The sequence below is a fragment of the Diceros bicornis genome, chromosome 9 (genome assembly GCF_020826845.1).
Source record: "Diceros bicornis minor isolate mBicDic1 chromosome 9, mDicBic1.mat.cur, whole genome shotgun sequence".
In the NCBI taxonomy this organism is placed as follows: Eukaryota; Metazoa; Chordata; class Mammalia; order Perissodactyla; family Rhinocerotidae; genus Diceros; species Diceros bicornis.
The window spans coordinates 74141933-74159487 of NC_080748.1; the positions used below are offsets into that span (position 1 = coordinate 74141933).

Consider the following 17555-nt stretch of genomic DNA (forward strand, 5'->3'; position numbering starts at 1 on the left):
TTTAAAATCTTTAATAACAATAGTATATATAAAAGATTCAACCAATAAGATAGTCAAAAGTGTTGCCTTTTCTCCAAATCCCACTCCTTAGAAATAACCATGCTAATATCTGTGCTTATGTAATCCAAATACACACAATTGCTTTTTACAAGATTATAATGCCATTTTTATGGTTAAAGGACCTAATTTAAAAAAAATTATAGAGCACATAACGTTTTCTACTACTGTGTATTTTGAATAAGGCTTATGAAAGGATTTCCCCCTTAAATGTTGTGAAGTTTTGACTTACACATTTTATGCCTGGATTTCTTTACTTACAGATGAGGATGGCAACAACCAATGGCCTGAAGGTTTGAAGTTCCTTTTTGATTCAGTCAGCTCTCAAAACATGGGACTGCAGGAAGCTGCCCTTCACATTTTCTGGTATATACATTAATCTCATTTTTTTGAAAAATGTAATGTCATGAATGCACAAAGCACATTTTAATTAATTGTTTTAGTCCAACTTAACTTTTTAGACTTAAGATAGTGCCTTTAGATAAGCTTTGTATTTGCTTTGGAAGTAAAATTGAAGAAACACAAAGCTTTTTATTTCGTATTATGATTCTTTTTTGTATACAAAGGTTCTCTGCAATTTTATTTCTTTCCTTTGTCTTTTATGATTCTGAAGAAATTTCTGGGACGATTTCTTCTTTATTTGGAGATTGACACAGTACTAAATGTAGCTTTTAGAAAGCCGCTTTAATAATAGCATCTTGAGGAAGAGAAAGAAAAATGCTGGTGAATCCCCATTGTTTTCTGGTCTTCTATGAGCAAGCTTTTAAAAATATGATATTTTAATAAATTCATATATTTATAAGCAAATGGTCTAAGTTTGTAGTTAAACGATTATTTCTGAAAATTTTGCCCTACTGTGTTATCATACAGTTCTACTAAAATGTAATATGATTAGATTTATAACTTTTCGAGATCATAGACACTTTTTAAAATAAGATATACCTGAGCATCAGAAGAGAATAAAGGTAGATATTACGCTATTTTCTACTTCAATTGTCACATGTATCTTATTTATATCAATAGTCCAAAGTAGAGAATTAAGTAAAAGTATTAAGTTTAATTATTTGCCAGATTTAAGATAGAGCAGAACTTGGACTACCTGGATCACCAAGGCTAGGAGCAGATTGTCAGAAAGCATGGTTACTGTAGTTGCCATCTGAAACCCCATCCTGCAGCCCAGGTCAGCTTCCCACTGAGACAGAGTATAAAGCAAAGGGCTGGGATGGGTTGCTGAGTAATGTGCACCTGGGTTGCATCTGCTCCCAGCCTAATCCTCTCCACTACGCTTGTTTCCATTCACCCAACCGCGAAAGAGGATTGCTTGGAGGATGGATGATGTTCAACCTTAAGGATTAATGCACACTTTGAGTCAGGTTGACATTTAAGACTGTAGCATTAGATGTTCTAGCTGACACTTACTAAGATATAATGTAGTTTTTAAATAGTGCTTTGGATCTTTTTTTTAGGAACTTTCCGGGAATTTTTGGGAACCAGCAGCAGCACTATTTAGATGTCATCAAACGGATGCTAGTTCAGTGTATGCAAGATCAGGAACATCCATCGGTAAATAATTTCAAGTCCATTAATGTTAACACCTAATTTAATATGTCTAACTTGTGAAAGAAATTTATGTATTTGGAGATTGTCTTTACTTCTATGCTTTAAAATATAAATACTAGTTTTACTGATAGATAAAATTTCATCTTGAGTAAGAAAACTTGAACTTGCGTCCATTAAAAATGTCTCATGTTTGACATTTTTCACTTCCTTCATTTTAGATCAGAACATTATCTGCTAGAGCTACAGCTGCATTTATACTTGCAAACGAGCATAATGTTGCTCTGTTTAAACATTTCGCAGACTTGTTACCCGGATTCTTACAGGTAAGAAGACAGTATAAAATAGGTGATAATTATGTCTTTATTGGTTTTCTTTAGTTTAAATTCTCATCAGAATTCTCTGGTGCATTCATTTATTCAGTAAATCTTTATTGCCTACTGTGTGCTGGCACTGGGCGCTGGGGATACAGCAGTGAACCAAACATGCACATCTGTCCCCATTGAGCTTACATCTATTGCCTTGGGTAGACTCTTAGTCTCTTAAAATGTTTAGGTTAGAGTTTCAACATTTTTCTATAATGAAAATGATATAAGCAATTTATGCTTATTATTAAATATATAATCACATAGGTTATTTCCATTGACTCAACCAAATAACTTGTGCGATTTAATGCCCACTTTACATAAGGAGAAACTAAGGAGGACAGGATAAGAAACTTGCCCAAGGTCACAGTGTTGGTAAGTGGTGGAATTGTGCACAATTCAAACCCAGATTGGACTAGAGTTCTTACCCTTAACCATGGGGCTTGTAATAGTTTGTATTATAAAGTAAATAGTTTATAGGTAAATCATATTATTGGATCCCAAGGATATTATTTTAAGGACACCTTCTGCCTCAATCAGAAAGTAAAATAAGGGGCTGCCCCTGTGGTTAGGTTTGGCACGCTGCGCTTCGGTGGCCCGGGTTCATGGATTTGGATCCCAGGTGCAGACTTACACCACTTGTCATCCATGCTGTGGTGGCTATTCACATATAAAGTAGAGGAAGATTGGTACAGATGTTAGCTCAGGGCTGATCTTCCTCAAGCAAAAAATGAAGAAGATTGTCAACAGATGTTAGCTCAGGGTGAATCTTCCTCAGGAAAAAAAAAGAAAGAAAGTAAAATAAGATGGGGTAAGTTAGAGTAGTGATTCTCAACCTTGTCAAACTCCAAACCCCTTTTTATAACAAATATTTTGTAATTTCTCATATTCTGTCTTAAAATGAAATGCATGGATAATACAACATGCAAAAGTTTTAAAAATATCAGTACGTGGCCCTAAGTGAATAGAAAGAGGAAATAAAAAGAAAGTAACATAGAAAAAGAAAATAATGCATATCATGTATGGCGTGCTTTTCCATATGTAAAGGCTAGGGCATGACTACAATGAAAGACGTAGGAGACTAGGTGATTTCTAAGTGATCTGTCCCAGTGCAATAGCGAAAAATGTGAACCGGTACAGAAGCACCACTGACAAGTCAAACACAGTGATGGCTGTTACTGTTGATGATTTGATTTCCAGAAAAGGTAAAGTTTTGGACAAAACAAAGTATGAATTCATTCTTGATTTATGCAATATTTATATTTTGTGGGAGGAATTCATTACATTAAATGAATTAATTAAAATCAGGCAAAAAATAATTTGTGAGTTAGATTCTAGGTTCAGATCATTATAAACAAGTTTTTCATTTTTATAAGTGTCTGACATTTATGATCACGTGAGGTACATGATAGGAAGAGTGAGTTCCTTGTAAGCATTTGTGTCAGATGCAGGACATCTAGGACCCCTGGCCTTTGCCATTCTCAGTCGTGTGACAATCAAGAGACGCCTCCTAGGAGAAATAGCCGCTATTGAGAACCAGTGGGTTAGAGAGGATTAGAGGAGCTAAAACTGAAGGTTCCTATGTGATAGAGGGTTATAGCAGGAATTAATAGAAACTCTTCTCCCCAAGCTATCAAACTGAAAAGATAATTTAGGTCAATGACAAAACATTATCCATTCCATTCTATTATTTTAGTAGAGTATTAAATCTTCAGTTACTAAAATCTTGAGGTACTCACTAAGTCTAATTTTAGATTTTTCTTCCTCTGAATTTAGAGTAAAGTTAAAATGTTAGCCAGAACTTCTCAGAGTTGTCACTGTGAAACAGGCAATGGTAGATACAAAATGCACACTTAAATACCACAGTGACCAAAGAAATTTATGTCAGAAAAATAAATTGGGTGATACTGGACACTTTAAATGTATCATAGGATCTAGTATTTACTGTATGATGAAAAAGAGTAGGATATGGTTATTGGAAGGACGGAAGAAAGGGATTCCTTCTGGCTATGAAAAGAATTCCTTGACAGCTTTAAGTTTCGTTGTGTTTGTTATTATAGTTTCATTGGTTTTAATTGTGACTTAGATTTAAATCTTTATTTTGTATGTTTCTAATTCAAAAGGAAGGGGTATATGTGGCTATAGGTAGAACTATATTTGCATGATGCGGATTGCTAAGTTATCATTTAGTAAAAAAATACTCTAATATTATTTCTCTGTTGTCTGCCTCTTAATGTTTTGGCTAATGAGGCATCATAAAGTAACTCTTAAACACAGACCTTTTTTTCTGTTTTGTCTTTCTTTTCTAGGCTGTAAATGACTCATGCTATCAGAATGACGATTCAGTCCTAAAATCCCTTGTTGAGATTGCAGATACTGTTCCGAAGTATTTGCGTCCTCACTTGGAAGCTACTTTACAGCTAAGTCTAAAGGTAAATTAAATACTTCAATAAATGTCCTGTTTATTATTTTCGGTAAATGAACTACTAAATGTGTACAAATATGTCGTCTTTGTAGTTGTGTGGAGACACTAGCCTCAATAATATGCAACGCCAGCTTGCCCTTGAAGTAATCGTGACCCTCTCTGAGACTGCAGCTGCTATGTTAAGAAAACATACCAATATTGTTGCACAGACAAGTAAGTCAAAGGTCTTTAAATAGTTTGTGTTAATGTGGAAAAATTGTTGGATAAATTTGCTGAGAATTATGTAAATTCATAGATTTGTTGATAGAATAAAGGTTCTTTCAAAGTCAGATGAATCTGAGGAAAGGTATCTCTAGACATACTTATATGCATGGACCCAATATGGTGGCTGTGCTGTGGACACCCTGAAACCTCATAATAGCAGGCATAACTTGTAATACCTGGAAGTAAATTAAAAGATGTATATGGAGAAATTTGGATAATATATTGAGAAACCAGTAGAAGAACTAAACATCAGTTCTCTCAAATTAGTCTGTAAATTCAATGTAATTTCAGTCAAAATACTGATAGAGTTGGTCATGATAAGATTGATTCTAAAATTCATGTGGAAGAACGTAGGGCCTGGAGTAGCCAAGACAATTTTGACAAAGTAGAGATCTTGCCTTATCAGCTATGAAGATTTAGAATTTGTTGATGGTGCAGGTGTAGAAAAATGGATCAGATGGAACAAAAGGCTCTGGGAACAGATGCACTCACATGAAACAAAGCAGACTTAAAACGATAATTCATCAAAGGTTGTTGAGGCAACTGGTTATTTCTGTGGAAAAAAATGTATCCCAACCTCAAATATCCTATAAAAACCAATTTGGGGTTGATTAAACACCTATATAATACAGATACATTTTATAAGTGAAGTTTGATAGTTAGAGAAGGATTTTTTTCAAGACTGAATCACAAACCATAGATGCAAACATTGCTAAATTTGCAAATAGTAAACAATTTTTTTTACCAAATACACCATCAGTGAAATTAAAAGATGAGCCACAGACTGAGAAAATAGTTACAGTGCACACAGTCAACAAAGTTTGGGTATCTAGAAAGTGGACAAAGTCTAGAAACAGAAAATTCACAAAGGGGAATCTGAAATAGCTAACAAATACTGCTCAGTCTCAATAAAAATAAGTGTAATTGTGGAATACAAGTTGTCAGAAAGTTTGCCAGTATCAAGTGTTGATGAAGGGTGTAGATCGGAGAGGACTCTTACGGCTCCAGGGCACTTCACACATTGTTGTGAAATAAGACAGGCCTCCCTAAGGAATGCAAGTTTATACAACCACTTGTGGAGAGCAGTTTAGTGGCTTTTTAGTAATATTGAAGATACTTGTAACAGTTTCATGCTCTGAGCTTACACTTCAAAAGATATGTATAAAAATCTCATCAAAGCAAATTTTGTAATAGGAAAAAAATTAGAAACAACCAAAATGTTCATCAACAGGATAGTGTGTTTATGTAATGGAATACTATGAAGTGATTAAAATGAAATACACACGTGTTGAGAAAAAAGCAAATTGCCAAAGAATAGTTATAGTATGATACCATTGATTATATTTAAAAATCTTGAAATAGTACTATATTTTGTTTATAGATACAAAGATCTGTACTTCAAGTGTAAAAACAGATTGGAAATGAGAAATACTGATTTTGTTATGGGGCTCATGTCTAGTGAGGGAGGGAGAGAATGTAGTAGGATTTGGGAAGTTTGACTTTTATCCTTAATGTTACTTCTTAAAAAGAGCAAGATCTAAATCAAATGAGGCCGAAAGGTTAAAATTTAATAAACTAGATGTTGGGAGCACAGGCAAATAATTTTTTTGTCTTTCTCTCGGGGGCAAAGTAAATCCTTCGTTTTTTACTTTTTACTTAAAAATTCTTGTTTGTAAATGGTGATATCGACAACATAAAAAAGCCACAGTCTTCACGTATGAAATAATTATTTACTTTAGTTCCTCAGATGTTGGCAATGATGGTTGATCTTGAAGAGGATGAAGATTGGGCAAATGCGGATGAACTAGAAGATGATGATTTTGATAGGTAACCGCAGACACCAAATTTCTGTGAGGTTTCTTGACAGAATAGAATAAAGTCAGGTGGCAAGAACTTGAGGGTTATAAGGCCCATCTCTTCCCTGCTGCATTCTGTAATCTGAAACTTAACTTTTAAGTTTCAAATATGGGACACTTAGGCTTTCTGTTGTATGCATTTCTATATCAAATTTTATAAATTATATTTTATTTATTTTTATTAAAGTAGCTATCTTTTCTACCCCATATTACTCTAAATTTTCTTGAGGATTTTTTTAGTTTGAAAAAAATTATCTTTTAATTTATAAAGAAGTTTTGTTGTGCTAAATGCCTTTATGTGAATAGACCTCACTTAGAATAGTTGTTTCAGCACAGTTCCCTATGAAATAACCATATTTTCCCAATATAATGTAATTTAACATTAGGCTAGAGAGGAAACAGTGGTGGCAAGATTTGGACAAACCCTGGCATTACTGTTGTACTCGTTTTGACTTAGGAGGCCCCCATGAATGCAGATTCCTATGGAAAAGTCAACCAAAATCTATGTTTGCTGTCCAGTAGTGATGATGGCCCCTTACATGTATATGAAACATAGCACTTTAGAGCTCTGTTATTTTGAGTCTTTCAGTAGTCCTAAGGGTATATTATCATATTACAGGTGGAGAAATGGAGAGGGAAAGTTGAGCGATTTGTCCAAGGTTACATAGCCAGTTAGTAGACTGGGGTTTAATAGCATTTCTGTTCTTCTTCCCAGTGCATTGTACTACCTCCCAGAACTGAAATTAATCCCCTGAAAGAGTGGTAGTCAGTATAAGCTATTGTAACAGATATTAGATTAAAAATAAAGACATTTGACTTACAGAATATATGGTGCATTTTTGAGGCTTAATTCTGTTATTAAAACTAACTGACTTTTGGCTTTACTACTGTTTTGGAATATAGGAAAGTAATCCTTTACTGGAAATCACCTAATAGGGCTGAAGAGAAGTCAGGGCTCAGATCGGGTTTCCTTTCCCTGGTTCAGTTACTGTAATATGCTGCTGCTGGGCCTTTAATTTGCCCTGTAAACAGCACTTAAATTTATATGGTTTATGAAGCTGTTTTTTCTGGACTAGATGAATAAGATTTTCTTATCTGTAAGTAAATAAGCCATAAATATATTTTCAAGGTAAGTTTGTCTTAACCTGTTCTAAAGATCATTTATAGCTTCATCTTTATAGTCTTATAGAACAATTAAAGATTATGCACATGACAAACTCACTGCTAATCTTGCAGTTCTAAGACAGCACAATGGCTTTTATGCCCAAATTTCTTCAGTATTCAGTGAAAACACTAGCATTGAGTTTCACCTCTGTGTAATTTTCGGCAGCAGTTTGTTCTACTTTCTAGATAAAGAAGCTCACAGTGAGGGGAAAATCACATACAGTCTCAGCACCGCTTTCAGTCGTCTGAGTTTTGTCCATTGATAAGTTTGAAGGATATGTGTCCAGGCAGTGAGATACCGAAGGCTCCTAAACACTCTGCTCAGACCTCTGAGTCTTGAAAGTATCAGAAGCTAAGTTTTAGCCAGTGAGGAGTATGTGTGGGGGAAGAGAGAGAGAGAGAGAAAGAGGGAAAAGTCTTGAAAAATAAGATTCAGACATAGAACTAGTTAAACTATGGTGAATCATGAAAAGATTTTATTTGTACCCCATCCTTTTAACTCTAGGGTTTTCGACTCACAACTTCACTACGTACATTTGAAAGACTGCTTGAATTATTCTTTTTCAATCCTAGTTTAATGACATGTTTAGAAATATGTCTGTCCAGTGTACTATTCTTGTGTATTTTGAATGTGTTGGATACATTCTTTTGTTTGTTTGTAGCAATGCGGTTGCTGGTGAGAGTGCTTTGGACCGAATGGCTTGTGGACTTGGCGGAAAGCTTGTTCTGCCGATGATCAAGGAACACATAATGCAAATGCTTCAAAATCGTAAGCTATATCTCTTTTAAATGCTAGAATAGTGGAATATGGCTTTCTAAAGTCTTAAATTCTAACAAATGCTTAGACTGTGTCTAAAAATAAATCTTTGCCTTTTTAGATTCTGTGCTTAACCTGATTTTTATATGATACTGATAAGATTCTATTTGGTCATCTTTGGAACCATTCAATCCTAAAACTAAAGAATGTTTTTCCTTACTACTGCCAATATTATTCAATCCTTCCCAGAATTGGCTTCAGTGTATAGGAAAAAATTATAAGTTCTAAGGAAAGTTTAGATTTTCTCCCTAGCGAGAAATACCTGTATTTGAATTTAAATAAGACATCATTATTTGGATGTTTATGAAATATTAGCATATTTGATTCATATAATCTTCCTTCATCCAATATCTTTTATTTCAAAAAATGTCCAGTATAATCACAAGAGAAGCTACTTCCATATTTCTGTTATTTTCCTAACAAATATTTGGTCGTTTGTTAGCCTTTGTACCTGTAATTTATATCCATACCAAAAATTGTTGTTATATATGTGTTTTATTTTTGTCTTTTTAATTATAAAGTTAATGGGCTTGATTTTCTTTTTAAAAAATGAAGTATAGAAATATATAAACTAATAGTTTCTTGACTTAAATTCCAAGGTGGCGACTGTTAACAGTTCTCTGGACTTTTCTCTGACTTTATTTATGCATATATGCAGAGTTTTTTGTATGTGAATACACTATATAGACACGCCATACTGACTTAAGCTTTTGCTCCACAGTATATCATATCACCACATAATAGCCTCCCTCATTTGTTTAATAGCCACATAACATTTGACAAGTCTTCATTAAATATTAATAATTTGTGTTGATTACAAATAATGCTACTGCATACACTCTTCTACCAAAATCCTGGCTTACTCGTAATATTTATATCTATAGGGTACATTACAAGAGACAGACTTGGTCAAGCCCTTGATTCAGGATCTTAAAGTAGTAAAACGAAGTAACAGAATACCAGCTTCAAATGAAAGTGAATTATTTGCAACTCTAGCCATTTTACTGTTTACCTAGCTACTTCTTATCCTATAAAATTCTTATTTATCCGAAATGGCATGGTCCAAAACCAGTATCACTTTTTAATGATGTGATTTTATATCTGGGTCTTGAGTAATAGTTTTCCCCTTTTATTACCCTGTAAAATTTTTGAGGATTCTTTTCCAAAGGGATAGAGACAGCATCACGGATTGCTGAACCTGTAAGAGCCTGCTAGAAAGAATCTAGCTTTTCCATTTTTAAGGTGAAGAAAGTAAAGCCCAGAGACATTAAAAGATTGTACAAGGTCAACTAGCTGTTAAGTGTTCCTCCCTTGATTCACATTACTCTTCAAATAGGCTTGTTGTGGATGTGGTTGTGATTTGTAGTTAAAGAATTTGACTTTAAGTTCCTTACTAGCTGGATGCAGAAGGCTTTACAGGTATGGCAATGAACTCTTAATAAAAATTGGTTATTGCTAAATGTATGATTTTGAGCAAGTCTTCTGCACCTTTGTTTTCCTGTCTGTAAAACAGGAAAATGATACTTGCCCTACACCCAGGATTGGGGTTAGGGTCCAAAGATGTTTGTAATATATGTAAAAAGTGCTTCAACAGTGGTAAAAGATACATATTTCCTAGTAACTTAACATATGCCTCACTTTATTTTAAAAAATAGTTTTACTGTTTTTGCTTTAAATAATAAACATAAAAAATTTTTTAAACCTTAAAATTCAGAGGAAGAAAACCATTTCTAAATCTCCATACATACTGTCACATTTTGCTGAACACACTCCTGGGAACTCTGCACATTGGGAATATATGAGGCGAATATATCTTTTTTTATTTCTCTGAACCAAATATGGACCTCTTTCTGTATCAATAAGTATTTATTGCATTTCTTCTTTAATAACTCCAGTATGCAAAGATTGCTACAAGATATTGATATATTGGTTTCCTAGGATTATTATTCCTCAGTGGAGAAATTTTGGCTTAATGGTATATTGAGTAATTGAAACACAAGTAAGACGTATATAATAATGTTATTGTAAATAATAAAGTTTTAATACTTAACAGTAACATTAGCAATTTTTCAGAAATTTTTTACCATAGAATTAGTTACAACAGAGTTAATCTTTACATGGGTTTTGGGCTCTCCAAAGTGAAAAATTAAGTCTGATACAATTTAGGATTTTTCTATAACTTGGTTAAGCCTTATACCAGAAGTTCTCAAACTTTCTCTTCTCAGTCCCCTTTACACTCTTAAAAATTACTGAGGATCCCAGAACATTTTTGTTTATGTGGGTTCTATCAGTGTTCACTGTATTAGAAATTAAAGCAGATATTTAAAATGTTCATTTAAAATAATAATAAACTCATTACACATTAACAGAAATAACATTTTTTATAAAGAGTCACTCTTTTCCAAAACAAAAAAAATATTAGAGGAATGTCTTATTTTGCATTTTTGTCAAATATCTTAGATACCTAAATTCTTATATTTGTTTCTACATTCAGTCTCTTGGGATTTCACACATGTTGTAATCCCTGAAATACTTGACTGTACCCTCAAAATGAAAGTGAAAGAAAAATATTATTAGGAGAATAATTTTGACTTTGTGGACCCCCTGAAAGAATCTCAGGGAATTCCAGGGCTCTCGGGTCCCACTTTGAGAAGCATTGCTGTACACAGATCCTACCTTTATATATTTATGTATGTCTTGCTTTGTTCCACAAGGAATTTGAAGCAGCCTAAAGGGAGCAATAATATAGTAAATATAAATATTTAGAAATGAGAGGGAAATTATAGGTTAGAACAGGATATGAAGTCTAGTAAAATAAACAATTGCTTAGCTAATATTCTATTAACCAAAAAGCAAATAGCCATTATTATTATTAGAATGCAAATAAGGTTCATCCATATTCATTTACCATATTATTATATAGAAATTCTTTAAAAGCAGCATCTTTTCTCCTTGACCTTTTTTCTTTTTAAAGAAATGTGACCATGGAAACAGTGAATCTATATTCAATAAACAGCAGTGTGTGATACAGGAAATCCAGATATTTATTGCTTATAGTAAATTTTAGGGGGGATGTCTCTTATTTTAAGTAGTTGATATAAGTATTGATAAGCTCTTTGCTTTTGTATTGCCTTTTAACTTTTGGAATAGAAATACATGGGTGATATAACCAATATTACAATGAAATAATCCTGTCAGGCACTTTTTGTGTCCCTTTTTATAATTAATAAATGTATAAAAATGTTTTGTTGTTGTTTTCCAAATGAGGAGGGTCTTTTTATAGTTCTGACTACAGGAATGGCATGTTTGTGCTGTCTGATTGCTGTTCTTTCGTGTGTAATCCTTTCTGCAGCTGACTGGAAATACCGGCATGCAGGCTTAATGGCCTTATCCGCCATTGGTGAAGGATGCCACCAGCAAATGGAGGGGATTCTAAATGAGATAGTAAATTTTGTTTTGCTTTTTCTTCAGGATCCTGTAAGTACCAGTAAATATTTGATTCATAATTATTACCAGTTTCACATGGGAACCCATTGCCTTTACTAATACAAAGAAACATATTCTAGCATCCAAGAGTAAGGTACGCAGCCTGTAATGCCGTGGGACAGATGGCTACAGATTTTGCACCTGGTTTCCAAAAGAAATTCCATGAGAAGGTAAGTAACAGGTCCTCAAACACTCAAATCAAACTGTAAGAAGGGTGGCATTTCAAAATGTATGCTTATATGATTTCATTTTACAGGTTATCGCAGCTCTGCTGCAGACCATGGAAGACCAAGGCAATCAACGAGTGCAGGCCCATGCCGCTGCTGCTCTCATCAACTTCACTGAGGACTGTCCCAAATCGCTACTTATTCCATATTTAGATAATTTAGTGAAACATCTGCATTCCATCATGGTACTTAAACTTCAAGAAGTAAGTTTCAAGATCTTTAATCCCCCTATTTAGTAATTAATTTAGGTTAATTTGATGGGTGGGACCTGGAGAGAGAGGGACTTTTCAGCATGGCCATAAAGAATGGTAAGTTAGGAGGAGCACAATCCAGGCTGTTGTAAGTATAGTAATTCAGGCTTGACCAGAGAATGGGCCAGCATTGGAATTGGGAAAGATATAGCCTAAAAGTTAGGTAAAGTCAGTACTGTCAGGCAGCATATGACATTTCGATCAATGACAGACCACATATGCAACAGTGGGCCCATAAGGTGGGTACCGTATAGCCTAGGTAAGCTGTACCATCTCAGTTTGTCTGAGTACCCTCTATAATGCTTGCACAACAGTGACATCGCCTAACAACACATTCCTCAGAACATATCCCGCTCGTTAAGCAGCGCGTGACTATATATGAATTGCCTTGAAAACAAGGCAGTTATTTTTGAACTCTGATTTATATAAATTTGGTAGAACCATTTTATGTTTTTAACTGCTGCAAGAAATCATAGTAATGTGATTGTAGGAAATTAGCATGGTAGCATTGTAAGGCATAAACAAAAAAGGGAGAAGATTTAAGGCAAGACCGTCATATGATCATTGTTCAGGGAGCGTAGATGGTAATAGTGGAAATGAAGGGGAAAAGGTGATTCTAAAAGATGTTTCTAAGGAAGCATTAGCAGTTCTTTCTGCCAGTTTGAATTTAAAAAGATCAAAGAGAAGGAAGTAAAAATTGTTGACCAATCTTCTAAACTGGATGACGGAAAGAGAGAAGATGTGAAAAAGAATATCCTTTTTTGCTTTAAATATGTTGAATTTTTAAAATAAGGCATGGCCATCCAAATAGACGGTTTCTAGTTATAGCTTAAGTAAGAGAGGCACCCTAAAAACAATTGAATGATGTTAGTACAGCAGTGTGTGAGAGAGAAGATGCAGGTAAGAAAGGCAAAGATTGAGGTCCAGTTTGTTGTCATGAACAGTGAAAATGAATTACTGCTACAAAAATAATATGAATAGAAAGGACATACAAAATAAAAGCCTTTTTTACTATTATATTCATCAGACATAAAGTAACCGTCAAATTGTTATAGAAGTTTCTAACACTCAGTTCCTGTACTTTTAACTCATTATTAACTGTTAACAGTTCATCAGCCACACTTTGCGTGGCACTGGTCTAAAGGAGAACAAGGAGGAAGACAAGAGATAGTGTGTCTCAGAAGGCAAAGAAAGGGATTTGGAACAAAGGATGAGTGTTCAGTGTCAGATGACAGCAGACTAAGAATATGGTAAAGGAACATACGTGTATCTGAAGACAGAAAGAGGTAGACCTCTTTAAGGCAGGTCAGTTGGTTAAATCAGGAGTAGATGGATCAGATCTGACTTGACAAGTAAGTTTGGGTAGAGGGCTAAAGTGCAAGGAGAGTCTCTGTTATCGCCCGCCCCTTCTCCCCTAAGGCCAGTGTGTGAGATGCTTAAAGACTGAAGGAAGGAGTTGCTGAGATGGGATGGGAGGAGGATAAAGTATGTGAGCAAGAGTTGTATGAAGAGAGGGTAGCTGAGGAAGAAGGACATTCCTTTGAGATCAGAGGCAGGTCAAGACATTAAACATGAAGCAGATCCTGAGATACAGAGGAAGAAAGGAGTAAGTTAACCTTTTAAAGGTGTGGTGGAACTCGTAATACAAAGTGAAGAGCTCTGCTGAGAGTGTGGTTGTAGTTGATGAGCAGAATGAAGAAAATCTTGAGTAGTTACTGGGTCAAGTATTCATATGAATCCACAGGGAATTATAAAATAATATTGCCAGAGGACAGCATGAGCCCAGCTGCAAATACCACCTGGGTATTACTAGCCAGGTCAGAGAATACTATAGATCTTTGGTACAGGAGAAAGGGTGATCTCATCTCTTTCACCAAGCTGGAGAAATGGGCACAAGAGAGGGTACCGGTGGTATCATTAGTGATATCTTCTGGGGACACTTGGATGAGAAGGTAAAGGAATGGACCAAAAAGGGAATTTTGTCCACAACGTAGTAGGACAGCACAAAATATATAGTAAGTAGTGAGAATAACTGAGGAAAAATGAGTGAGAAAGATAGGCATTAAGCTTGATGGATACAAAAATTTTAAGAGGAGTCGAATTTGTGCTTGAGAACTAGCTGTGCTTTGAGATAAAGCGAAAATGAGTAAGGAGCACTGTGTTAACAGAAGAGAGAGAAGATACCACCTAAATAGTTCCACAGGGTTTCTTAAATTTACTCCAAAACCTACAGTCTCCACTCTGACTGCTGGCGGGTGGTCTTAACCTGCTATTTCAGGAAAGCATTTAGGGACTTGAAGGCAGTATTTTTCCACTATTTCTTCATTTACATAATTTATTGTGTGCATCTTCCTTCTCCTAGTTGATTCAAAAAGGCACCAAGTTAGTTTTGGAACAAGTTGTGACATCTATCGCATCAGTTGCAGATACTGCAGAGGAAAAATTTGTCCCCTACTATGACTTATTTATGCCATCACTAAAGCACATTGTTGAGAATGCAGTTCAAAAGGAACTCAGACTTCTCAGAGGAAAAACTATTGAATGCATCAGCCTCATTGGTCTGGCTGTTGGGAAGGAAAAAGTAAGTGATTTGTAGTACGTTGAATTTACTGTGTGTAATTTGGCTATGGATGGGAGGCATTAAGAGTTTTTTCCTTCTGATAAATGGTTTTTTGGATGCTTGTCTTTTTCTATCATCTTACAGTACTCCTATTTTATATATAAATAAATTGTTGCCTTCGTTTTTTCATTGTTAATATTAAGGTTTCTTCTTAACTCAGTTATGCTCTTGAAACCTCCCCCTTTCCCTACTGCATGTACAGTCTACCTCTTGGGAGGCATGTGGAGTTCAAGATCCATATGTTTAGTTTCACCCATTTAAACATGTGCTTTGAAACATTCCAGTTGCTTTCCTGTTAATCCAAAAATCATCAAGTGACTTAAGAGAGAAATATATATACATATAGCCCTTCAGAAAATAATTAGCAAGGACCATTGCCTGTGTGTTTTTCTTCCCAGCCAACATGTCAGAGTTTTCAAAACTAATCCAAAAGAAATTCCTCTGTCTCAGCCCCTCATGTTGTGATTCTCAGAACTGTCAACATAGAACCTCTCTGGTCTCCTCCAAAATCAGCATCAGTATTATATTATAAATTTTTTTCTATGGGACACTGAGAACCTAACCAATAAAACTTTTTTATGTTCCACAGTCTATATATCTGGCTTTCCACCTATCTTTGAAACACTGCCTGTTTATACAATGGAGATTGCCAGAACTACACCGAGAGTTAAATGAAAATCATATAATTCTCTGGAGCAATCCAAAATTTTCTTTCTAGATTTGGGTTATCTTTTTGCTGTTAGAAATACATAAGCCATAGACTGAAACTTGATGCCATTAGAAGTATCTTTATACAGCAATTCCCTTTGACCTTCACTGGAAAATGTATTTCCCTAGAAAGAGCTCTAAGTCCATTGCAATATAGGTGAAAAGTTTTCCATGTTATATTTTTATGTGATGGGTTATGATCCATGTGGGAAATGTAACTGGTTTTTTTGGAAAGTTTTGTTATTACACAAGAAACAAAATTGGGTAGCAATGAGTGCCTCGTCGATTTGATATATCTGAGCAAAATTGATGTTGATTTTCTCAAATATTTTCTTCCAGTTCATGCAAGATGCATCAGATGTGATGCAGCTATTGTTGAAGACCCAGACAGACTTTAGTGATATGGAAGATGATGATCCTCAGGTAAAGCAGCCTCCACACATTCATGTTGGTCCATTTAGGAGTTGCGGATAGCGCAAGGTTAAATGTACTGAAAGAAATTGAGGGCCCCCGCCCCTGTGGCCGAGTGGTTAAAGTTCCGTGTGCTCCATTTCAGCGGCCCGAGTTTGCAAGTTCGGATCCTGGTTGCAGACCTACTCCACTCACCAGCCATGCTGTGGTGGTATCCCACATACAAAAAAATAGAGGAAGGTTGGCACAGATGTCAGCTCAGGGCGAATCTTCCTCAGCACAAAAAAAAAAAAAAGGAAATTGAGTGATAGGTTTCTTGAGATAGTTTTAACTCCTAGTTTCAGAGACATTCTTCACTGGTTTTCCTTATACTTCTCATGCCGTTATTTTCTGTTTGTTGTAGGCTTCTCCTCTCCTCTGACTCAAGTTTTTGGTGCTGTTGAGAGTTCTACTGTCCTAGGCTCTCGTATCCCCTCACTCCCCTTGAGCAATATCATCCATTATCATGGCTTAAGTTTTCCTCTATATGCTTGTGACTTCCAGATCTTTCTCTGAATTCAAGATTCATTTATCTAACCACTTACTAGACATCTACATTTAGAAGTCTCCTGGCCCTTTGAATGCCACATGACTTCCTTCCCGTCTCAAAAGAAGACGACTTTGTACAGAAGCCCAACAATCTTAGAACATGCTGTGCTCTCCTCTCTCTGCCTGTGAACAAATAAACATTCCTTTAGCTTAGAAAGAATCCTCCCTCGCTCAACTTGGCTAACTCCTGCTCATGTTTCACGTCCTGTATAAGTCTTGATGGTGGGTACTTATGACACGGTGTTGTAATAACACCTTAGATGTCTGTCATAATCTTAATAGTATTCACAATGCCTAACATATAATAGGCATCAATAAATAGTTGTTGAATTAAATTTTGATTTTACCCAGCCACACTAATTACTTCCCATAGGTTAAATAGGAAAAGAAAATAAGCAGGATAGAGTATAATATAAAGAGTATGTGTTTATGTGTTTTAATAGTATACAAAATAGTACCCAAGTGTACATGTATCTTTGTATGTATATGAATAAATAGCTAGAAGGATACTTACCAAACTGCTATTGGGAGGAAGCCCGAGGGACTGTGAGCTGGGAGGGGACCTGTAAGGACCGTGCTGTCTTGTTCACCTTTGTATCAGCATGTAGTAGAATGCCTGCCATCTGGAAAAAACATGGCATATGTGTGGAATGAATGGACTTCATTTTTACACTTAAAATTGGTTTGTTTGGTTTTATTTTTTAAATTAGGAGTGGGTAGTATATGTGTGTGTGCACACACACAAGATTAATAGATATT

At 35.2% G+C, this 17555-nt stretch overlaps 1 protein-coding gene across 1 annotated transcript in view; it reads left to right on the forward strand.

Annotated features, from left to right (window-relative positions):
- The window catches only part of IPO5 (importin 5), a 39114-nt gene that overhangs the window by 10474 nt on the left and 11085 nt on the right, over positions 1 to 17555 (forward strand). Inside the window, exons 4-15 of the mRNA XM_058548402.1 lie at positions 321 to 423; positions 1524 to 1620; positions 1836 to 1940; positions 4289 to 4411; positions 4497 to 4617; positions 6408 to 6495; positions 8351 to 8457; positions 11858 to 11982; positions 12072 to 12161; positions 12248 to 12421; positions 14832 to 15050; positions 16137 to 16220. Of these exons, the coding sequence (XP_058404385.1) occupies positions 321 to 423; positions 1524 to 1620; positions 1836 to 1940; positions 4289 to 4411; positions 4497 to 4617; positions 6408 to 6495; positions 8351 to 8457; positions 11858 to 11982; positions 12072 to 12161; positions 12248 to 12421; positions 14832 to 15050; positions 16137 to 16220 (1436 nt within the window). The remainder of the gene's footprint in view (positions 1 to 320; positions 424 to 1523; positions 1621 to 1835; positions 1941 to 4288; positions 4412 to 4496; positions 4618 to 6407; positions 6496 to 8350; positions 8458 to 11857; positions 11983 to 12071; positions 12162 to 12247; positions 12422 to 14831; positions 15051 to 16136; positions 16221 to 17555) is intronic.